The sequence below is a fragment of the Petromyzon marinus genome, chromosome 14 (assembly GCF_048934315.1).
Source record: "Petromyzon marinus isolate PM22_M1 ecotype Great Lakes invasive population chromosome 14, UKy_Petmar_22M1.pri1.0, whole genome shotgun sequence".
Taxonomy (NCBI): Eukaryota; Metazoa; Chordata; class Hyperoartia; order Petromyzontiformes; family Petromyzontidae; genus Petromyzon; species Petromyzon marinus.
The window spans coordinates 7,698,575-7,723,695 of NC_133680.1; the positions used below are offsets into that span (position 1 = coordinate 7,698,575).

Sequence of the window (25,121 nt, forward strand, 5' to 3'; positions counted from 1 at the left end):
CAGCGTACCGGGGGCAATAAATATCCCGCTGTTTCCACACACGGCCACCAAGCCCGAGGTTGTAGGGGGTGTTGCTGTGGCCCACGCAGGTGTAAATGCGATTACGTTTCTGTTTCTGTTTCGCAACGGTCCGCTTACGTAACCCATAGCAGACTCGTGTAGCACACCGCTACGCGATTCTGTTGCCGGCATGTCTTTGAATTTTGCATGACGTCATCTCTTTGCTAGTTTCGGCATCGTTGATGCTTCTCGACGGAAATTGCATCCAACGCTCAAATTAGATAATACATTTTGGGGGGGGCGGCTAGTTATTAATTTTCCACATTTTTGACTCAGTCCAACGCGACTGTGTAAATATTGGCCGAGCGTGACCCGATTTACAGTTCCTCTGACAGTTTTGGAACTTTCAAATCCTTTTCTAATCTGGCAGACACAGTCCCAGGCCAAATGCCACGCAGACCGTGGATTGTCTCACCTTGTTGGGTGGATCTGCACATTGGAGAGCACGTGTCAGCCTGCCTGTAAATCAGGTCGGAGCGGTTTGTGCATTTTTAGGCTAAATATATGGCAATACCAAGGTATACCAAGGTATTGCCTCTTCAGGAAAGGCGATATCCGTGACACTTACAGGATGAACATTGCTGTACTGTATTACAAGTATCACAGTCTGGTATGATATTGCCTGTATTGCACAGCAGGAAGGTGTTTGCTTCACTAAAGTATAGTAGATTCAAATACCTATTCATATTATTGGTTCTTTCGGTAGATAGAATAAAAAATGTAAAATAAAAAAACCACGACATTTTTTTTAATTTTCATTTTTTTTTTCTATCTACGTGACTTTACCGAAAGAACCGAGAATATGAATTCCTGCAGTCATGAAAGTTTTAAGTCAAAAGTAAAATATATCTTTGTGGTTGTCCTTGGAAGGACAGGCTCTTGCCATGGGAATGTGTCATTTTCACTGGCCTAAGGCCACACGAGGACAATTTTAGAACAATATCCGCCAGCAATTGTCACAGGAAATGAATTTACTCGGAGTGAATACTGAAACTTGGTACGGCGACGCCATCGAGCGACGGAGTTCTGTCTTGTTTGTTGATAATCGTGCTTGGAGAACAGTAATTGGTTTGTGGAACACACAACCTTGGAGGGTCACGTGACCTATTGGAAGTTGCTATGACATATTTGTCAGAGGGAAACTATTGTCGTTTTTTTTTTACAATTGCCATTTGAAGATTTTGGGCCACATACCAAAGTCGTCATGTGGCTGAGAGGCGCAGGTCGCACATGAGCAGGTCACGTGAGGTGATCATGCAGCTGGTTCGCTGGCGCTGGTGAGCTGTGAGGCGTTGAATAGAAAAAATCTGCGGCAGTGCCCGGGAGTACTCGTATGTGGCTCTGCTGCCAGAGGGGACTGCCCCGAGTCATTCCTGCTTCCGCGGATTTTTCCCCTTTCAGGTAAAGTTGTATTGAGAAGTTAAGATATTGCTACGTCGCCATCTGCCCGGGAGCCCGCACGTGACCCACGGGCCGTGGTTCGGCCACCCCATTGTCTTAGTGAATCGTCGCCTTCCGGGCTCAACAGTGGAGAACAGCATCTCGCCTTCCTTACCTGTCAGTGGAGGGGGCTCCGACTTGACTTCGACTCGGAAAATTCTTATCGCCTTTCCTTGTACGACCGCTTTCAGGCCCCCCGTCGGCGGCGCGCAACGTGATCTCGAGCGTGAACGAGACGTCGGTGATCCTGGAGTGGAGCCCCCCCCAGGACAGCGGGGGCCGCGGCGACGTGAGCTACCGCCTCGTGTGCCAGACGTGCGGCGGGGGCAGGGACGCCGCCGCCGCCGCCGCCGCCGCCGCCGCCGCCGCACCGTCGTCGTCGACAGCGGCGACGTTGACGGCGGCGACGTCGCCGTGCGCTCCGTGCGGGGACAGCGTGCGCTTCCTGCCGCGGCGCGAGGGCCTCGCGGTGCCCGGCGTCACCATCGCGCACCTGCTGGCGCACACCAACTACACCTTCCGCATCGAGGCGCTCAACGGGGTCTCCCGGCTCAGCCCCGCGCCGCCCAAGGCCGTGTCCGTGTCGCTCACCACCAACCAGGCCGGTGAGGATCCCCCGCGTCCGTGCCGTGATGGGGCAGCGGTGGTGGCCAACCAGCCCGCAGAGGCCACCCCACTCAGCACTCGCTTGTGTAATTGATCCCGGGTTGTTATTGGAGAAAGAGCGCGGGTTAGCTGTGAAGTGGATCCTAAACAGTGGGGTAGATATCAAGTGTATCGGTGGTGCAATTGCACCGTGGTCCACTGGCAGGATGGGCCTGGGCACCAGGCTACATAGAGAGAGCACGGTGAATTTTGATCAGGGAACCCCACCGGCCCCACCCCCATTAATTCCCTGCACCGGGGCCCATGCCAACCACACAATACCGCTAAGCCTCAAGCCTATGTTATACATTTCACGTGACCTCTGAGTCACTGTGCACACCGACTTTATGAGTCCATTAGATATTTTAAGGTTGCCACTGAAAGTGTTTTACTGCAGGCTTTAAATAAAGCATTTATTTGATACTGAGTGTATTTTAATAGAATACTGCTCATATGTCATTTCAAAACTTTTCCTATGGCAACTTGCAATTTCCTAGTTTTCTCAGGGCTGCACAATGTAAAATACAATCTCCATCTATAAAGTCAGGACATCCAATCTGGATTTTTCTGGTCTAGCTCTCTCTGCCCTGAAGAATGGCCAATGCTTAATATGTCAGCCGAATATATGTATTATTCGGCAGCATTAATGATAAATGTTGTAATGTTTGATTTATTAGTTATTAATAACAGGCCGTATGCTCTCTAAGTTGGTTGTCCTATGGAAAGACTTGCCCTTTTTATAGCAAGGTGCAATGCAACCGCTGGATCAGAGTCCTCGATGCAGATGAGCACCGCCCTATAATCACTTGAGCAGGGAGACAGACCCTTGTCTTTGTCTTCTGAGTATTATATTTTGTATCTGTAAAGCAACTCAATAGAATGGTGTTTCCTGGTGCTGTGCTATAGACGGTCATGTTATTGGGTGCAGAGACACAGGGAGAAAGCAAAACTCAACAAAAACAATTCAGGTCTCCTTTTGAAAAATCAGCATAGTTTCTCAATAACTTTGCTTCTTATGCTGATTCCCTGTGAAGGAAATTTAACTGAAGAAACAAATGGAAATGTATTACTTCCTGCGTGCTTGTGGTTTATTCTAGCACAAATGGGCAAGCTTTACAAGATATTTTAATGCAGAATTGTCGTGGGCAATGGTGACATCTCTCCAGTAAAGTATAAATGTAGTTTTGCTGTCCACCCAATATAATATTGCCAAAATAATTATAAATTATTTAGGGCCTGACTTTGAGATAACTTTGTCTTTAGTTGTCGCTTGGGAATCCCATTTTCAAAGATGAAATCATTAAAGTAAGGGTCCAGTGGGATAATTCTCAACGAGAAATACAATATAATAGACTGTTGAATTTTATATTCGGCGCTTTGATCCTTTTTAACAATGCGTGCCAGGGTAGTTACAAATACTGTCAAAAATATGTTTTACATCTTTTCAACCCTTGTCTTGGAGATAAAAGTCAACTGATATGCATTTATTGTTAGCATACACAGGGAACAAAAACAAAAGGGGGGGGGGGTGTCCAGTGTCAGGAACACTTTGCGGAAATTCTGTCGCTGTTATGGTTTGCAACCTTCGTCAAAAATACTGCGCACCATCGTGAGTGGTGCGTTTTCAACCTGACACCACACACGAGGCTTTAGGGGGATGAATTGGCACCGCAACGTTTGTGCATTTCTCAATTTTTGCATGGCATAAATACATTGATGTATTTGTCCGGGCAGAATTTTTGTTTAAAATTCAGCGACGTTACATAACGCCGTCCAGCCTTTTTTTCCATTTTTCCATTCACCGACCGCGGCGAAGATAATGGTATCAGATGGAGCCGTGGATACATTTGCATACACCTGTCAGGGCCTTATGAATGATTTATTGGTAATTCATTCTGAAGTGAAGAGGAGTATTAAAACAAAATAATGATGCATCACAAATATCACTCAAGGTCAAGTTTCCATTGTGTAGTCATTTGCAGAATTTGCCAGGATGTAATTGTATGTGCCATCATTTAAGTTATGCTTGCAACAAGTGGAAAAAAGGTACATTTTAAGTATACTGGAATAGCTAATTTATTTATAATACATTCAAGACACTTGTGGTAAATAGGAGGAATTGTCCTTTCTGAAATTCACAATGAAAACTGGACAAGTCGACAGCAGTTATATACTGGTTATATACTGGTGTAGACTTGTCCATTTGATGGCCCAGTGTTTAATCAATAGTTGCTGCTCAAGGCCGTGAAAATGATTGTAATTATGGCCATTTAAACGTTGCCTAAAAGCATCCACACGCTAATGCTCTTGCTCCCGTCCACACACAAATACGTAATGCATTGACCACACCTAAGATATGAATGCAGCGGCCTCCTTTGAAAACTCGTCGAGTTTCCCCTTTAGTTAACAGCACACTGTAATTTATAGCAACCTGAATAATATGATATTCTTGAAAAACCCCCCACCCCCCACAGCTTGATAAAATGGCAAAACTCAATGGGTGCTGTGAAAAATGTGGTTAGTCATTATAAAAAAAAAGATATTCCATGAAACACATTGTGAGAGCTGTGTGGGAGCGGTGGTGGTGGGGCGGCTGTCACTAAATCCTCTTGAACTGTTCACTTGGTTAGCGACCAGGTTTATGACTGTCACCACAGTGGCCTGGCCGCATGACACAAAAGACAGTGTTAACTATTGATTCCTTTTCATCCGAATCCATTTTGCGCGACGCCGCGCAGTGTTGTGTTTCAGCCTCTCTGGCCGACTGCGTGGAGAGAGAAAAAAAAGGGCCCCGAGTGTGGCAGGTGTTCATCGGCAGTGACTGTGGGAGGGCGCCGCATTGAGAAATGCTAAATTATGGTCACATGATCCGTCCAATTTCTGTTTGATGAATGATGGAGACCGAGTGATTAAAGCAGTGGCCAACCTCTTAGCTCTCTGGTCAATAAAAGGGAGGAATTTCACCTGGGGCTGGACAGCAAGGTGACACCTCATTAAACGTCACCCGCTTGCCCGCTTTACACAATGAGTGGGACGCTCCCACCTGCGTTACCTGATTCCATGAATAATTCGTGAATCAGCGGTCCATTATAATGCTCCGTTTTCCCATAACGGCATAATGATACCTATACAATCATATTTCCGTATTCGCTGTAAGGCGAGCATCTATAAACAAATCACACTAAGGCAAAAAGCAGAGGGAGGGTTCCTTTCCATATTTCTTGAATCATACATCGGGCCATTGTTTATAATTTGTTTTAAGCGCCTTGCTGCCTTTAAGAAGTCATAGCTTTTTACAGACAGGATGACCATTGTGCATTATTGTAACATCTCCCTGCATGGCGTACAAGCTAACAGTGCCCCAGAGAGATGTTTGCGACCTCGACCTCGATTCGAAAATAAATAAGACCACTATTCCCTGAGCTTTATGTAGCCTGTTTATGGGGCATTGGTCATGTAGTACACGAGCCTTCTGCCAGTACCATTCCCCAGTGCACTTTAGTATTTAAGCAAAAATACTGATAAACCAGGGTCAATAAGATTAACTTCATACATGTCACTTATCTTTAGATACCCTGACATCGGTATGTAAACATATTACATTGCCCTGTTAAAGGCAGCCTGGGAGGAAATGCTGTTGAAAGCCGAGCGGTGGAGGAATAATGGCGAGTCCAAGGTTTTTTCCAATTCAAAGCTCCCAATGCTGGCTTTGCTGTACGGTGGGAACAGCATTGAGGGCTGGTGGAAAATGTAAGCCACATGTTCTATACACTTGCAAATATTGGAAAAAAAATTGACATGACCCCACTCAATAGCCTGGGCACCATGGACAAACTATTGGCAAGTTACCATAGACTCCATCACCCGCTGGGACTCTTCATAAAATTGCTACATATTTAAATTGTTTACCCTATTTAAGCTAGCCCTGCACAGCTAAAGTAATCAATGTTTAATATCAAATTATTTGGTGATACTTTATTGGCAGTCGTGCACAATCACAAATAACAAAAAAATATTCAACACTTTGCAAATAACATTACCTCCTTTTGTTGTGTATACAACCGGTGCCATTTAGTGCAATGGCTCTTCTCAAAAGCACATCGAGAGGTCACACTCCACCTCTCTGGCCTATCCTTGTCCTGTGAAGAAGGGCCATTGCCAGAAACGTCGTAGTTTTTATTTTCATGGCAGTGTTGTTGACGGATGTGTTGCGTTTTAGACTTAAGTTAGTGACAAGAGAATTATCGCAATGGGCTCTCACCTGGTTATACAGGAGCGCATTAGGAAGTGAGGGGGAGTGTCTACCTATTTTAACAATAATTTGACATTGACCACTGTAGGCCTCCTCTAGGATCTTTCATCATTTAACAAGTAAATGGAAAACGGAGAGTGATGCAACCATTCCATAGCATGCACAATGAGCAAGCAATCAGCAAATTTGTATTTTGAGTTTCTCGCAAAATACAATTCTTCACACTGAAAAGTATAACATGGACGTGATAATTATCATCATATTCTTAGTTTTTTCGGTAAAGTCACGTTGAAGAGAAACAACAAAATGACAAAATATATATAAAACAATAAAAAATTCTCACGACGTTTCGACCATGACCGTTTGAGTTATGGTCGAAACGTCGTGAGAATTTTTTATTGTTTTATATATATTTTGTTATTTTGTTGTTTCTCTTCAACGTGACTTTACCGAAAAAACAAAGAATATGAATTACTGCAGTCACGAAAGCTTTAAATCAAAATTATCATCATGTTTAACGAAAAAAATGTGGCCTATTTAATTGCTAATTAGCAATTCTATTTTCTTAATTATGGTACAAATTCCTAATTGGAATGGATCATAAATTAAAGTTTCAAAACAATGAGAAAGCTCGAGGCGTCGCGTTGGCGGAGTCTGAGAGAGAGGGCCTGGTTGCAGTTCCAAATTCAAGGTTCACTGATTTGAACTCGTCTGTGGAATCTCATTGCTGAGACTACAACAACAGGGACCCTTAAGCCTGTAGATCAGTCAGCTTGCTAAGTGACCCTTGAAGGTCCCGCTTAACTTTCCGCAAGAGTGGGTCACTGCTTGCCAACATTGGAGCCAAAGTAGCCACCTGCAATAATTAGATAGCATTCTCCAAATGGGAACAAATTGGGCCTCGTCCAAAATATTGCCAGTTAAGTATTCTGACAAGTGCCACCCTCCACCACGGATTGCTGGATAGTCTCGTGCTCAGTGCATCTTCCGATGTGTGCATGAAGTTGGAGGTTCGATTCCTGCAGAAGTGCAAAACAGCATTACGGAACACCGCGGCATACGAACTGCACACCATTCGGAAGAGTCAGCTGTTACTGTCCAGTGCAAGGCCCGAATCACGAACTTTCAAATTAACCTGGAGTCAACCACTAACCTTCATGGCCAGCCAGATTATTTTTTTAAATCTGAATTGGCTTTCAGAGGCCTGTCAATAAAAGAGGCTGACATTTATTCAAGGCTCTTTCATAGTTAATAAGTATACAGCCGAAGCGAGCTGCTGAATATAGATGCAAAAAAAAACATGCTGGAAAATTCTTGCACAAGACCAAACTTAGTGGAATTTCATTTTCCAGATAGATCAAACAATAAAAAAACCGCTCTACAACTTCGGCACTCTCTCTTTCTTTTGTTGTAAAAATGCGGTGAGTAGTTTAGGGTAACCGGTAGACTCACAAGCACAGACCTCGAATGGGTGTTTAAATTACTGTTCCTGTAAAGCGCACACAGCAAGCAGTGTGATGAGTTACAGAGCACAATTTTCCCACGCTTTTGATAGAAATTTTGTTCAATGAAATGGAAAAAAAACGACAAGAAATAAGAGAACAGGGGGGCTATGCTCGCACCTAATTCCAGAGTTTGCTTTGTCGGCATGTGTGTGTGTGAAAGGCACAGGCATGGCTAGCTCATATAGGTGGGGCACTTCAAGCTGACCGACAAATCGTGCTGTGTTTGTACAGCTGAGTCAAGTTGTGCGCCTTGCATACTTTGGCTGTAAATGGTTCTAGGCGCACTTATGTCATCACGTTGCTTCCTGTGCACACATGCCAATGCTCAAACTCACCTCCATTCAACAGTTGCGTGGAGGTTGTGTCGTAGTTGCTGTTTTTCCATTCCGCTGCAAGGTGTCTATGGTGGCTTTATAGTTTCCTCTGTAACTGTTGTTTTAAATTTAATTGACAAGTAGTGGGGTGTGGATAACAATAGTGGTATTATTAATCGAATTAAAATCAACTTTTATTTAGAGGTTGTAATATACAATGAATGGACATGGGAAAACAAATAAACGTGGATCTCAGACGATGCAGGAAAATGTGTGCGTAAATAAATAATTTTCCTTATAGTGTGTAATGCAGTTTGTTCACAAGTAAAATGTTTTGCCTTGTTTTAAATTATACAATTTTACATTGTATTCCTACTCATTATTTAATGTATAGCTGTTTATCAATCCACTGATGGATAAATACCTCCCCAAACTGAGTTGGTCATGGGGGTTTTTGACTATACTTCACCGTGCTGGTCAGTGTGGAATTCTGAAAGGGGCGAGGTAGTTCTGGTTATCATATCACTCGCCAATGGTGTTAGCCGTGGCAGGGAATCTAACACAGTGCAGTTAACCCACGTGTACATGTACCTGTATATATATATTATTTTACTTATTTTACAACGCATGTTTGACATCACTTCCCACCTTTCAGCTCCCTCCAAGATCGACAGCCTCAACGCGGATAGGCCCACAAAAGATACGGTGCAGTTGTCCTGGCCAGCTCCTGTAAAACCCAATGGAGTCATCCTGGACTATGAAGTAAAGTATTATGAAGTGGTGAGCGCATCCCGCAACGGCCACACACCTGCACAAGCCCTAAAGCCTGCACAAGCCATACAGCCTGTGTTTTCCATTACAAGGTGAACACAGGATGTATGGCTTGACTATAAGACATGTATGTTGAACTTTTTTTTTTGCACCGTACGTAGCCAACCGTGATAATCGTAGGTGCGGGTGGGAAATGAGAAAAGAGGCGAATGCCATGAAAATCATGTTAACTTCAAATACCTGTCTCGGCCACATCCTGTTGTGTGGAAGAAATTGTAAACACTGGGCCAGATTACCTTCAGACGCAATTGCTTGGTCCCCAATGAAAATGTCTATTGTTTAGGCAGCTGAATGGCCCAGAGGTTCAGGGTGTTCGACGCTGGGCCAGTTCACACGCAGTTGCAGCACAGTAATTCTTTGAGCGGTGAATACGTAGGCTTTAGAGAGAGCATGCCGTATAATTTTCTACGTAAGCTACTACGTCTTCAAGTCAAATGCCAACCTTCATTTAAGTATTGTTTTATCAGCCGAACTGTAATGATATGTGCGATACTAAGGAATACACTGCTGCGCGCTTTGAATACGAAGATAAAAAATACCCCCATTTAGGCTATTGGAGCAAGTGGTGTTAGCGAGCACCTATGAATGCCGGCATGGTACACTAGAGGGTGGGTGGCCAGAACCACACTCAACTGCCTTTTTATTCCTTGTGGCGATGTTTGCAAATTGCACCACATCCTCAATTGAGGCAGATTCGACTGAGGGGAGGCCGGGGTCCGGTTCAGATATTCGTCACTGATGTTGGCCACGAGCCAACTCGGCACATAGGCTTCGTAGCGCAGCGCAGCTAAGCACTGCACTACCGCTCCCCAGCACACACTCACTCACAAATGTCGTCCACTTCGCACAAGTTATTTTAACGCATTGCAGCATCTTCACATGAACGCCTTCGTTTGAGCAAACCATCGCTCCATTAGTGTCAGTGCCGCTTCAGCCGCGGTTGGACTTCACGCGTGCGCCGTGCGTCCTCTCCCAGGGCCAGCGGGACACCAGCTACAACATCCTGCACACCAAGGTGCCGTCGGCCAGCATCGAGGGCCTCCGACCGGACCTTGTGTACGGCTTTGAGGTGCGGGCGCGCACGGCCGCCGGCTACGGCAAACCCAGCGACCCCGTGGAGATCGACACCAGCGAGGACGGTGAGTTCCGATGGTGCAGACATGCCTGGGTCCGTTGCACCTTCTCTGGCTGTGATGCGTGCAGGGCTGGACGTGGAGCTCCTCTGCGTGCGGGCGATAATGTAGCGGGGAGTGGTAGTGTGATGGTTAGCTCATTGTGCTACGAACCCTGGCGACCCGAGTTCGATTCCCGCTCTCGGCCAGTACCAGTGACGATTATCTGAATCGATCCCCGGCTTCCTCTAGGTCGACTCAGCCTCAGATTAGTACCTGGTGCGGTGTGTAAACATCGTCACTGGGGAGACAAAGGCAGCCGGGCCTGGTGCTGGCCACCCACCCCCTCGTGTGCCATCCTGGCCTTCATAGGTGCTCGCTAAAAGCACTTTCCCCATCAGTCTGTTAAGGCTATACAGGGGATATTTATCTTTGTAGTGGTTCGTTACACTAGGGAGTGGTGGTATGGTGGTTAGCGCAACGTGCTATGAACCCGGCAGCCCGAGACTGATTCCCAGTCTAGATTAAAATCAAGCGTGGTAGTGTAGGGGTTAGCGTTTTTTGGGAGCGGTACTGTAGTGGTTAGCTTCGTGGGAAACAGTCGTGTGCTGGTTAGCTTTGCGGGGAATGGTAGTGTAATGTTTTTTGCGCTGCGCTACGAACCCGGTGACCAGAGTGGGATTCTCACTCGCAGGGAAGAGATTGACTGAGCCTTCTATGGGTACATGGTTGCAGTGTACTTATGGAGACAAAGGTACATGGTTGGAGTGTACTTATGGAGACAAAGGAAGCTGGATGTGGCACTTGTTGCACCATTCCTGGCCTTAACAGGCGTTTGCTTACAGCAGGAACCTCGCCAATCTATGGAGGCTACAGGCAGCGATCTGCATTTGTGTGTCCATACATGCTTATGTATATTCGCTTGCTCCTCCCTGCCATGAATGATATGGACATTTAAAAATGTAATAATATATATGTCAGTCTATTATTTATTTATTCATTCAAATAAAGTTCTATATTCATGTGATACAATCTAGCAAACTAGTGGCAATGTCTATGATCGGAGATTGAAGTTGGAGAGTAGCAGTGATGGAAGCTGTTTATGGAGTGTAATATGTAACACTCTTAATGGCAAGTTTTTGTATTGGAGATAATGTACATAATTGCCTTGATAGCTGTCACTTTTTAAACATCATACGCAAGTGTGTACCCAGTATGACATATGTACAGTTTGTCCGTGCATATGCATAGAATTGCACAGTGTTTGCCCTGCCTGTTCATATGCGCATTGATTTATCTTAGCTTTCTGGCTACACCATTCATTACAAATGTTGTTCTGTGATGCAAAAGATTACATTTTCACTGGAGCACATTCCTGGTGGTGATAAAGGGCCGACTTGCCATTGCAGATGACACGGGGCGCATACAATACCACACCATTACGGCGCTTTCCTTAATGAAAAACGATACCTTCATACTTTTGGGACAATGCAGTCAATTTATGGTGGGAATAGTGAGAATCGGATAATGGAATTAATGAGAGAGAAGAATGTGGAAAGGTTTGCATAACAATAAAGTTACATTTGCAATCCTGGGACAGTGTGAGCATTTGGAAGGGTTGATTGAAGGATCGTGATTTAACGGAGGAATGAGCCTAATGGGCTGCATGACCTTGTCTCTTTTTAGATGTTCTAATGTTAGTAATTCTTGGCTCTTGTGGCACTATTAGGAAGCAGGCTTAGATGAGAGAATCTGGTGTTCAGGAGGGCAGTGATTAGAATGCGTCTGTAACAACCACCTAATTTTTTTTATCACCACCTTCCCTGCGTATCCTCGGGCAAGTGGGGCAGGCATCAAGCGGTGGCCAAAATTCCGAAGCCATCATTCCCTTTCACACCATATGTAAAGCCTAAACAACGAAAGGGAAATAAAAAAAATAGGCCACAATGCCGAATGGGTTTTATTTTAAAGACCTGATTTAGATTCTTTCTTGAGGTTACCAGGGGAGATGGTAAAATAATGGTTTAGCGAACTGCGCATTGAACTCCGTGACGTGAGTTCGATTGCCGGCCACAGGCTGACATCAGTGGCGAGTGACTTGCGTACCGGTCCTGCCCACACCCCCCCCACCAACCCACACTGACCGGCATGGTGAAGTAAGGTCAAACAAATAAAATGACCGACATGGCTTGTGGAGGCGTTCATCCATTAACAAAGCGGTGTACATTATATATTTTTTTATTATTACTCAGGATTATCAGTGCTATTGCACATTTCCTTTTGGCCATGCACGTGAAAAAGGGTTATCCTGTAATGTGGAGACACTGGGCATCTCATTGCTGCTCCCATCAGGGCCCCGACACACCCCCACGCTCTGTAATGTTCACCTCCGTTTCTACTCGGGCTTAAAGTTCATCGCATTTCTTGGATTTACGCCCGGACAATTTTTTACAGCGCACATATTACCCAAATTGCCAAGCCGTCGTCAATCAATCTGTTTTAATTGCAGATCCAGGGGCTTTGACACAGGTCCTGGTGATCGCAAGCTGCGTCTTTGTTGCCGTGGTTCTCATCGTCCTGGCATTGGTCTACGTGCGGCGCAGGTGGGTGCTCTTCCGGTGCTTCGTTGACATGTTTTTGTTTTGTCAATGCCCATTTCAACACGCGAGGGGAAGCGTACACGAATGCATAGCGTGTTTCCTCGCGTTGAGTAAGGCTTGTCATCGTGAACGGTTACTTATGCCGTAATTTTGGGACGGCATTAAGGTGTCGCCAATCTGCAATGTCCGTCACGGTTACGCTATAATGTGTGTTCATCAATGTGACACTGGTATTTGTTGGTGCGAGCGAGGCAGGGAGTGTGCACTGTCACGTTGAAGATGCTCCCTCTATTGTGCTGTCTGGCGTTCGAGAAATGGCAGAGTAACAATCTTGGGAGTAAACTTTTATTGTGTTTCCGCAGACGCTCAAGAAATATAGCTGCTCGCGGCGATGAAGAGGAGCAATTTCCAATCAAGCCAAATGAAGGTGAGTGGAGAAGCGATTAAGCGAGCCTTATCAAAGCCAGTGCACACGCGTGAGTGTTTACACAGTCTTTACGATCCTATTGAGGGCACGGCTCCTCTCCAGTCTTGTAAACCTTGTTTTATAACGTGCACTGTGATTGAATGGCGTTCTACGAAACGATATATATTGCAGTTCACCTGAGAACGAAACGGAACTACGTTGACCCCTTCACGTACGAGGACCCGAATAAAGCCGTCCAAGATTTTGCCCGAGAAATCGAACCGTCCTGGATAATCATCGAGAAGGTGATTGGATCAGGTGAGATAATTTTCCACATCACAGGAGACTAAACAGCCCCGCGGTTAGTATGATTGCTGCTTTGCTTGAGTAATACATTGCGTTAAATTATTGTTATATGTTTAGGGGTCAATCCTAGTTGCAGATAGACCCAATTCATCATCACTCCGGGGTGAATAAAATAAGTACTACGTTTTTGAAAGCATATACAGGTAGTCCTCTACTTACGATGTAGATGCGTTACGACGACCCCATCGTAAGTCAAGAATATCGTAAGTCGAAGATGGCCTAGCCTACCCAGGAGTCTTAAAGAATGGTGATAATTTAGCAAAACAGAGCAATTTACAGTACCGTACTATATAAACTATATACTCTATGTATTTATTAATTACAATGCTGTATTGCACAGTAAAATGTAAAGTAAAAAACCAAGGTAAATTCTTAGCCGACCTGTGAACTGCAATTTAATAGAAAGTTTTTTCAGGAAACAATCCTATCTGCTATAAAAACTTTTAACATGCATTGAACGTATCGTGGTAACCCTCAAATGAAATCGCTAAAGCTACGTATCACACATGCATTGAACGTATCGTAACGTGTCATATTCCACTGTACTCACCAAGATTCTGTCCGTCGTCTGCATACTTGAACGATGTTAGGTTGTTGATGGCAATTTTATCCTATCGCTATCGCCATCGTGAGGTCGATATATCGTAAGTCGGACCATCGTAAGTCGGGGACTGCCTGTAATGGTTACTCTATAGTGAGCCTGGCCTTTGTCCTTAGAAATGTGGAATATTCACAGGTGGCAATGAGCACCACAAATTTGAATTCATTTGTGCATGGGAGCTTACAATTTTATACCGCTTCTACAAAAATGAGGTCTTTTCTTGGCACTTCAAAGTTTTCCAGGTAAATGAGACATTTACTGCAGATGACTGTTGCTTGGCAATATTCGCCATAGAGATGATAAGATCGTGACAAAGATTTCCAATACGCGTTGTGATGAAGCCTGCTATGAAGGGTGTGTTGGCCATCTGAAGGGTTGGGACATGAGAAATAAGCTAGAAAATGCAATATCTGATGACCATTTTCCTTCATACGAAACCACTCGTGTTCATTTCTGTATTACAATAAAGCCACTATATATAGAAAAAACAATCAATGCTACCAGTCAGGCATGGGTAGAATGCAATTATGAGCTAATGTCCCTGGAAATAAATTTATTTAATTCATTTTTGCCGTGAGATTTGCTCATTGTATTGCGATAAATATTACAATTAATATACGCAATGCAAGGAACTAATTCAGCGTTCAGCCTTGCATCTGTTTACAGTGGCATATAGAGCGCACATGTAGTGTTTATTAATTGCCATTAACGACCAAAAGCAAAACATAATACATATAGCGTTAAATCGCTCAGTAATTGCACAATTACGTGCCCCAGTGCGTTTAACATCTGAGCTTTAAATTAGTAGCAAATCATTTGGGGGTGGAAATAAAAAAAAACCCAGCACCTGGTTTAATAATCCGGTTAAAAAGTTTCACTTGTGGCGACGCTTCGTGCTGGACTGTGAAATGGCTTTGACTAATGAGCGAGCAAGCTGTAATACCTAAAGGCAATATACGATTTCGAGCAGAATATTTCACCTCCCAAAAAGTAATTGCCGCCGAGCATCTGTTTTTGCTTTCAGTGTATTCATTTTTCTCGCGTTTGAGTTACGCCCCATCCACCCTGCACCCCACCCGCTCCGTCCTGTTCAGTGATGCTCACAAGCATATTCTCACTTACGATCATGCCTCTCCCAGTTATTGACATTCGCAGATTTGACTTACGATTCGATATAGGCCGTGTTTTTTTATGAGTAGATTCAGCCACCTGTCTTGTCACCAAGTTCAGTGTGTGTGCATTAGAGGAAACATCTTTAACAGTTTCAGACTGGTGGCATATTTTCTGTAAATAAACTGAAATGACCATTGTTTTAAACATGTCCCAACTAGACTTTATATATTATTTCAAATAATATCCTTGCTGATTTAAAACGAATAGCATTTTTTAAGAACTTGAGAAGCTTACAACTATGATGGCGTATGTGTTGTCGGTTTTAATATTCTTACAGGATGCAGTGTGAAAATCCATGTTGGTTAACTTTTGGTAGTATGCGTTCCATCATGGTGTCATCTCCTGAATCTATTCAGTGTGAATGTTAGTATCGATGGTTCGTAACGGTTGTCAAAATAAACTCGAATGAAACTGTCAAAGAAAACCAAATAAGTAATTAATGCTTTAGGCAGAAGGTTCTAATTAGGAGTGGTTACATCTCATCTCATGCAGTTTTGATTCCCTGAGTATATTGAATTGCTGTGCAGTCTTGCAAACTATCGCTGTAGTTGTATGATGAAAGACAAGACTACACAATGTCATTTGAAAAGTAAAAGGATGGGTTCATGCACACAGATTACAATGTGCACTTCGTAACATGCATTTGATATAAGACATGCATGTAATCTTTCTGTGTGTCCCGATAGTAGTACAACATTAAACAGTTTCCAACACAGCTGCATTTCCTATCTTATGTCAAGTAGAACACCTCCGATTAGCCCAGTTGGCGACGTAAAGTGCAAAAAGAAAGCTCAGCATACATACGTATCGTGAAATGTGTCGCATATTTATATTTCATGTATTTATTTGTTATCAATCGCTTGTCAGGTTACAAACTACAGTACACTTTACGTGTTACGTGGGTGGATGACAGACTAATCATATGACAATGTCACAGCTGGAGCTTAAAATCATTCTGTTTCATTTGCTGGTTCTCTTAAAGTGCGTCAAAGCAACCGCAGGTTGAGAGATAAGCTATTGAGTCGGTCAGGTTGGCCTTTTCAACGCAGCTTGATATTTTATTTCAATTGATTTATTTTTAAAACCCTCCGTGTATGAGCGTTTCGGCCAAGGAATCTTCAAGGAGTCCACAGTACCTACAACCCCGGCGAATGGTCACGCTGTCTCTAAAATGGCAAGCTCCGAATCTTGTCGAGCATAAGCTTCATAACAAGGACGAACACTGGAAGGAAATGGCTAATAATGTCGAAGTAGTAACCAATGTATAATGGACCTACGGATTTCTCCAATGTAATTGAGTCAACATAACCCCATCTGCTGTTTGTTAAAGTTTCTTCGTGCATAGTTAGCACACTTGTCTGGCTGTGTGTTTGGAGTCCCGAAACTTAAGTTGGCAGCTCCGTTCTGCCTAAGGCACACCTCCCACAAGCACTTTGCTGTGTTGTTAAACCCTCATGAATTATCCTATTGTTTTCTTTAGAACTTTTAAGCCTATCGATTTTAAATACCTCAACGAGATGTAGCACATGTTGAACAGACCTTTTTTTTTTTACAAAAGAGGATGCTTTAAGACTTGCTTATCATTATGGAATCATACAGTTTCCTTAGAAATTCATACTAGAGGAGGGGCAATGAGTGAGACAGGTGGTGGCTATTTGTGGGTTGTAAAGAGAGCCCAATCTTTTCCCGAGTTCGTATAATCTTGCTGAATTCAGAAACTGAATTAATAGCATTGATTACAACACAAACAGTTATGTTTGTTGCTAACTGCTTTGAGCTTCGTTGCCTTTGGACATACGTTCAGCAACCGTGGTAAATAAAAAAAAAATATTTTAAATCTTGATTCGTCGTGAATTTCGCCGCGAGCAGAGCCTATGGGCCTCTCATACGACAAGCGGGCGGTCCAGCACGAGGCTATGTGCAAAGCGCACGTGGAGCAAACTCCTCAGCAGCTCGTTGAGCCTGACGGTGATGGCGCATTTGCAGGCGAGTCCGGGGACGTGTGCCGGGGCCGCCTGCGCGTGCCGGGCCAGGCCGAGGCGCCGGTGGCCATCAAGACCCTGAAGGCCGGATACAGCGAGAAGCAGCGCAGGGACTTCCTGAGCGAGGCCAGCATCATGGGCCAGTTTGAGCACCCGAGCATCATCCGCCTGGAGGGGGTCGTCACCAAGAGTGAGTCGCTGAGCGGCACCGAGCGGGCGGGCGGGCGGGCGGGCGCACGGGAACGAACGCAGCGAGTGAGCGAGTGAGACAATCGCACTCTCGCGCGTGAACTCGAGAGATGCGCAAACACTTGGAGGTGGCCGGGAGGTGCAAGGGTCGAAGCGTGGAGCCGGCATCGCTGAGATTCTTGGTTTGAATTTGGACGGCCACTGATGATTAAACTGAGTTCGCAAGCGTAGTGAGTTGGTGGTGTCCGGCTGGGCATCAATGACTAAGTATTGCACGAGGGTTTTAACTCAAGTTCGTTGACTCCAGCTTTTATGCTGAAAAAAATGCAGTTTGAATGGTGATGAATTATCTTCATAGGATACTCAAATGTGTGACCCTAGTGCATATAACAGGATTTGATGTGACTTCAGAATTGCTTCTATAATGTCATCTTTCAAGGCATTTATCTGCAGATTTCCAAGTCTAAATTCAGTGTTCTTATTCCCTCATTCCAACAGCGCAATTGGAATATAATTGGAAGAAAAAAAACACTCTTATGCTGGATTGACTGCTGGCACAATTGCTGTTAATGATGCGTATTAATGCCAATGAAGTGCACAAATGGCGGTTAGATCTGTTTACGCTTGTTCCCGCCAGCGCTTGGACGAGCATCGTACCGGATACTTATTTTAGGCTGGGGTTAACCTGTAGGGAAGCCCAGCGCAGCTTCAGATATCAACTCTAACTGACGTGCGTGTGCTGGAATTGAATCTCGGTGTCTAGGATCGTAGTGCACTTAAGGAGCTTAGCTGAAATCCCCGTACACGTGTAAGATGGCACGAAAAATACGAACACAAAGATTCCCCGTATAGCCTTAACAGACTTTTGGGCAAGTGCTGTTAGTGAATGGCACTTATGGAAGCTGGCATGGCACATGAGTGGGTGGGTGGTCAGCACCACGCCCGACCGCCTTTGTCTCCCCAGTGGCGATGTTTACACACCGCACCAGGTACTCGTTTGAGGCTGAGTCGACCCAGGGGAGGTCCAGTTCAGATATTTGTCACTAGTGTTGGCCTTGAGCGATAATCGAACTCGGGTCGCCAGGTGTATAGCACAGCGCGATAACCGCTACACTGCCGCTCCCCACATATAACAAGGCAGACGCATGCAGGAGCAGGCACAGACCGTAACGAGCATGTACAACACACTTACGCAGCCTGGACAGCACGGAGATAGGGAAATAAGGAGGCTCATGTGTGTACTTACAACCACAAAACAAATACACTAGGTAGGCCTTACATAAACTAAACACATGGACACAACACGATGGGTATTTATGCTTTCAAAGCGGGAGGCCTAAATGCACAATTATCCCATGACAAGGAACGACGTGCTGTTCACTTGGTACAGATCCATCATAATGCCCTCTAAAAGGCCATGCCATCTGCATAGGGGTTGTCATTGTGATATATCTTACAGACAGACCCATAATTGTTACTTAGCATGGGGAAGGGCTTTCATTTAAATTCAACAAAATGTGCCAATATTAAACTGAGCACCTGTGTCTCTTGCTGTCCCTTTACAGGCAAGCCGGTGATGATCATAACGGAGTACATGGAAAATGGTTCACTTGATGGATTTCTGCGGGTAAGAGATGTAAAATTATTATTATTTACAATAACCATGATAGCTCTAAAAATAAACGATCGGCATTAATTAGGCAACATTGCATTTTAAATTTAAATTTTCCACCTTTGGGAGGCAATTTCACGTTATAAATACGCTTACATGGGCGTTTTAATAACTTAAAGAGCAGCTGAGCCGTTTCTCTAGCCACCCGGACCATATGTTCCAAGTGTCCGATATGAGAGGAAGGGAGCAGCTCTATCATGCCACGGTGCTTTACGGTGTACGGTTGCGGCCCTGCATTCTAAATTTCCTTATCTCAACTGCATGAGCAAACTTGCTTTCCACAGGGTCTTGTGAGCGATTTTTATTCAGTTACCAACTCCGTGTTGCTCCCGATGCAGGGGAACGACGGGCAGTTCAGCGTGGGCCAGCTGGTGGGCATGCTGAGGGGCATTGCGGCCGGCATGAAGTACCTGTCCGACATGAACTACATCCACCGTGACCTGGCCGCTCGCAACGTCCTGGTGAACAGCAAGCTGGTGTGCAAGGTGTCCGACTTCGGGCTGTCACGGGGACTGGAGGACGATCCGCAGGCCGTCTACACCACCCACGTGAGCAGCTGCCCCCCGCACGCTCCTCGCACAGCCTGAGGACCAGAGTGGGGATTCACACTCACTCACTGAGACTCATCACCACTCAGCCTAGAGACTCACAGTGGGGATTCACACTCACTCACTGAGACTCATCACCACTCAGCCTAGAGACTCACAGTGGGGATTCACACTCACTCATTGAGACTCATCACCAGCCAGCCTAGAGACTCACAGTGGGGATTCACACTCACTCATTGAGACTCATCACCAGCCAGCCTAGAGACTCACAGTGGGGATTCACACTCACTCACTGAGACTCATCACCACCCAGCCTAGAGACTCACAGTGGGGATTCACACTCACTCACTGAGACTCATCACCACCCAGCCTCGAGACTCACAGTGGGGATTCACACTCACTCATTGAGACTCATCACCACCCAGCCTAGAGACTCACAGTGGGGATTCACACTCACTCACTGAGACTCATCACCACCCAGCCTCGAGACTCACAGTGGGGATTCACACTCACTCATTGAGACTCATCACCAGCCAGCCTAGAGACTCACAGTGGGGATTCACACTCACTCACTGAGACTCATCACCAGCCAGCCTAGAGACTCACAGTGGGGATTCACACTCACTCACTGAGACTCATCACAACTCAGCCTAGAGACTCACAGTGGGGATGCACACTCACTCATTGAGACTCATCACCACCCAGCCTAGAGACTCACAGTGGGGATTCACACTCACTCACTGAGACTCATCACCACCCAGCCTCGAGACTCACAGTGGGGATTCACACTCACTCAATGAGACTCATAACCACCCAGCCTAGAGACTCACAGTGGGGATTCACATTCATTCATTGAGACTCATCACCACCCAGCCTCGAGACTCACAGTGGGGATTCACACTCACTCACTGAGACTCATCACCAGCCAGCCTAGAGACTCACAGTTGGGATTCACACTCACTCACTGAGACTCATCACCAGCCAGCCTAGAGACTCACAGTGGGGATTCACATTCACTCAGACTTAATGCGATTCCAGAATCACTGACACTCAATTACACTCGTGTATCGTGAGCCTTGACACCGGAATCGGAAATGTATGTTTGTATGTTGGACTTCTTTTGCGCCATACGTTGCCAACCGTGATAATTGGAGGCGTGGGATGAGATTCACTCATGGTACTTATTAATTGAATTAGTGAAGCGATGATTCACATTATTTGAGATTTGCTGCGACTCATGCCTGAGGCACAGAGTGAAAATGCAGATTCTCTGAGACTTGCTGAGACTCACCACCCAAGAGGCATGGATGTGAATTCAGGAGGTCATTGTCAGTCACCGTTCTTAGGGATGAGTTGCATCATTTGTATGCAGCGGATCCCTCATACTTGACTCTGGCTATGAGTTATTTCGTTTTGGGTTTTTTTCTCCCCACATGCAAGGACACCAGATGGGCAGAGAAAGAAAATCATTGGGGTGTTTTTTCCCCTCCATTTTCTATTTTTTTCCTTCCAGAAATGATATTGTGCACCTAGAAGACAATGATACACAGCAATCTAGCGTTCCCCAATCCCCATCCCTGTGCTCTCTGCCCTCCAAAACAAAACCTCGAAGAGTGGAGGGCCCTTGGCTTCCTTGAATGTCTGATTCATTACCACTGCCTTTTGTTGAATATTACTAATTAGTTGTGTGTAATTGCAATAAAATGTTGATATTAATTAAAACTCATGTAAAGTAAGCCAAATGCCCTCTAGAGGTGCCCTTCTGAGCTCCCTCTAGTGGAGGCCATTCTGCTCGCATTGGTGTGAGCGAGCAATTTCAGGCCTGCACCTTTTAACTTTTACCCTTTACATCAAAAAGGCAGTGGTAATGGATCAGTGACTCAAGGAAGCCAAGCGCAGCTACTGGATGGACTGTAGCATCGTGAGACCGTGAGAGATAGCAACGGCTTGAGGAGGCCTTCATCCAGCAGTAGATAGATAATTGCTGCTGCTATAATTGTGGTTATGATGTTGAGTCACCGCTCATAAGAAATATACTAAATGCCTCTGTTGATATGTAAACTCTGACTTTAACATAGCTGCTTCTGTGACCAGTTACATGCTAATCCCTCACACTAACATCATGCTAATCTCCCAGTTACATGCTAATTTCTGACTTTAACACCCTGCTAATCCAACACATTAACACAGCTACTTCAATGCTAAATTCTTCTGTTGATATGTAAACTCCTTTGTCAAGGCGCTCTGCTCCTCCCACCCAGCTTAAAAACGCTGCCAAGCTTAGCAGTGTTCATTGAAGCGCTGTCGTCCCGACAGTTCTGTTCCTTCACCTGAAGAAGGCTACTTGTGTTGTGGCCAAAACGTCGTGAGAATTTTATTTTACTATGTTTAATTTTTATTATTTAATTATTTCCATTCTACGTGACTTTACCGAAAGAACCAAGAAGATGAATCCCTGCAGTTACGAAAGCTTTAAAGCGAAATATTCTTTGGTTCTTTCGGTAAAGTCACGTAGGTAGAAAAATAAAACCAAATAAAAAATAATATGTAACGACGTTTCGATCGCAACACAAGCGGTCGTCCTCGGGCAGAAAAAATAATCCAGCAGTTCCACTGCTGAACCAGCGAGAGAGCTGTTACACAGCTGAACCAGTGAGAGAGCTGTTACACAGCTGAACCAGCGAGAGAGCTGTTACACAGCTCATAAGAACACCGAATGTTTGTGGGCTGCACGCAGGGATAACCACCCAGCCTAGAGACTCACAGTGGGGATTCACACTCACTCATTGTGACTCATCACCACCCAGCCTAGAGACTCACAGTGGGGATTCACACTTACTCATTGTGACTCACTCGCAATCTCAGAGTGATACTCCTGATACGCGATTCACTAAGACCTAGGATCTCAACAGATGGCTAGCATCATTATGGAAGTTGATAAGAGTTGTTGTTGTTGTTTCTGCTACGCGCAGGGAGGCAAGATCCCCATCCGCTGGACGGCCCCAGAAGCCATCGCCTTCCGCAAGTTCACATCGGCCAGCGACGTGTGGAGCTTCGGAGTCCTCATGTGGGAGGTCATGTCCTACGGAGAGAGGCCCTACTGGGACATGAACAACCAGGACGTGAGTGAACATGAATAACGGCAATAAATAGGCAGCAGAATGAAAAAAATAAAAGCGACCTGATTCTCATTTAATATAGTTGCCACTGCGGGATGACATGCTGGGCACGATCTGAGCCTGGCAGGACAGATAATCTGATCAATTGGTCTGTGCAGCAGTTTGTGTACAATATTGGATTACCCTCATTGAGTCTCACCACTGGTGAGCGGCTCAATTGTGCAAAGAAAGAGAGCTCAATAGGAGACGAAAAAAGCCAATTTTGTACGTTGTCTCTGCTGGAATATGAAATTCTGTTGCTAGGCTTTTAATACGAAACACTAGGCTTGGGTCAGTGAGGTATCCCATTTGAGATATGAAAAGTCTGTACATCATAGCCGAGTGGGTTCATGAATTCACATTCACTTGGCAGAATCATCAGTCCCTCGACCACATGCAAGAACTCTGCTGATGAGCCGATCACCCCTGTCCACAGCGATTGATGGAATCGATTTGAATGTGCAATCTCTTAAATTGTACTAACTAATGCTTCTAAAGTGGCACACCTATGCAGAAGATTGCATAAAGTTAGAATTGTGAATTAAGCTATTAAAGCTTCGCATTTACTTTGGAGCCACACATAAGCTGGGCATAGTGGAAATATACATGTTCATAATTCAATGTGTGTACTTCTTAATCGTGCATCTTTACAAAGTGTATATTTCATTTAGCTGTGAAAAAAAATCTAACAAAAAGTGGATTTTTCTTCCTGCAATGTTGCACGTCGCTACGCACTCACATGTAAAAAAACCCTTTGATGAAGGCGGCCTGAACATACTCAGATACCTAGGTGTAAGGCAGAACTACGGCTCTGCTTACATCGCAGCAGTGGAGCCGTTCGTCAGCGTTGCGCTGTACTCGCGCGCGAAGGAGCGGTGAGAAACGGGGGGGGGGAGAGGTGATGGCTCACGTAAGCTGCAGCGCCGTGGACCGAATAACAAAGAATGTCAACTGAGAAGTGCTGCACGTCTATATAACAAAAGCTCAGAAATTGCACGCATGCATTGCCAGCTGTTGGGGAAACAGAGGCTGCCATGCCTCACAGCCCATCCATGGTACAGCGTTACACATCTGCCAGTCTCCCGTATTTACTTTCAAACCAGGTGATGCACTGTTATGTGGGGCACACAATAATATGGCTCATGGGACAGGGCACTGAACCAGCACCGTCGAGGTCCTGGATTTGAATCTGGGCAGCTGCCCGTGATTAAACTGGTTTCTCAAGCGTAGCGAATCGATTGTCTCGGTTGGATCACCGATAACTCCCCGTCCCCCAAAAAAAAATGACGATCATTAAATTCGATTGTTGTGCACTTGATTTGGATACATTCCTGCTCTGAGAATTAAAAATAACGGTTTGGATATCAAGCTACAAGCAATCTCAGAGCAGGGTGCATAGAAATGTATGCCTCCTACTGTGTAAATGATAAAAAGGCCACTTGAAGGATTTTGCAGGGGGAAAGTCCTTTGAGATATCTTCCGCAAGCCATGCTCGGGCATTTTGTTTGCTGCTTTTTGAGCTTTCCAAATGGATTCTTTACCGAATTCACGTGAAAATAAATCGGTGAAAGGGAGCAAGAACAACAGTCCAAAGCAAAGATGGAACTTGGAATATTGATGGGCCACACATCCTGGTGGTGATGATGCTGATGATTTACCCGCACTCAGTGTGCCGCCGAAGCAAAGAGCCAGGGGCAATAACGACGGGATGACGGCTGTGCCGTGCAGGTGATCCAGTCGATCGAGGAGGGCTATCGGCTGCCTGAGCCCATGGACTGCCCGCCGGCGCTGCACCAGCTCATGCTCGACTGCTGGCAGAAGGAGCGCACGGAGAGGCCCAACTTCGCACAGATCCTCGCCTACCTGGACAAGCTCCTGCAGAACCCCGCCAGCCTGCACGCCGTTGCGCATCCTGGCAGCGAGTAGGTCCCCCGCATCTTTTTTTTCTCTCTCGTGGGTTTATTTTTTCATTTATTAGACTACAGTTACAGCGCACAAAGCCAATGGCCCCAGAACGCCAAGCGCTGTTAAAGTTCATAGTCGATCCTTGGATTAGGCCATGCGGTTATCCGGCCAAATAGTTTGGCCGTGTCGGATGGTGGTGGGGTCTTAACGACATTTATCTGGCCTGGCCTCACCCCAAAAAAAAAATCAACTGTGAATCTTAATATTAGCCCCAACAAACCTACATGTTAAGCACTATTAAAGTTCTAGATTTGAAGCTTTCGTGATTGCAAGGATTCATACTTTGTTTTTTTTTCGGTAAA

At 45.2% G+C, this 25,121-nt stretch overlaps 1 protein-coding gene across 1 annotated transcript in view; it reads left to right on the forward strand.

Moving 5' to 3' along the window:
• The window catches only part of LOC116942357 (ephrin type-A receptor 4-like), a 71,411-nt gene that overhangs the window by 38,392 nt on the left and 7,898 nt on the right, over positions 1-25,121 (forward strand). Inside the window, exons 5-15 of the mRNA XM_032954149.2 lie at positions 1,692-2,105; positions 8,872-8,996; positions 10,024-10,186; positions 12,669-12,762; positions 13,122-13,186; positions 13,358-13,483; positions 17,292-17,477; positions 19,042-19,103; positions 19,487-19,696; positions 22,669-22,818; positions 24,583-24,776. Coding sequence (XP_032810040.2) covers positions 1,692-2,105; positions 8,872-8,996; positions 10,024-10,186; positions 12,669-12,762; positions 13,122-13,186; positions 13,358-13,483; positions 17,292-17,477; positions 19,042-19,103; positions 19,487-19,696; positions 22,669-22,818; positions 24,583-24,776 — 1,789 coding nt within the window. The remainder of the gene's footprint in view (positions 1-1,691; positions 2,106-8,871; positions 8,997-10,023; positions 10,187-12,668; positions 12,763-13,121; positions 13,187-13,357; positions 13,484-17,291; positions 17,478-19,041; positions 19,104-19,486; positions 19,697-22,668; positions 22,819-24,582; positions 24,777-25,121) is intronic.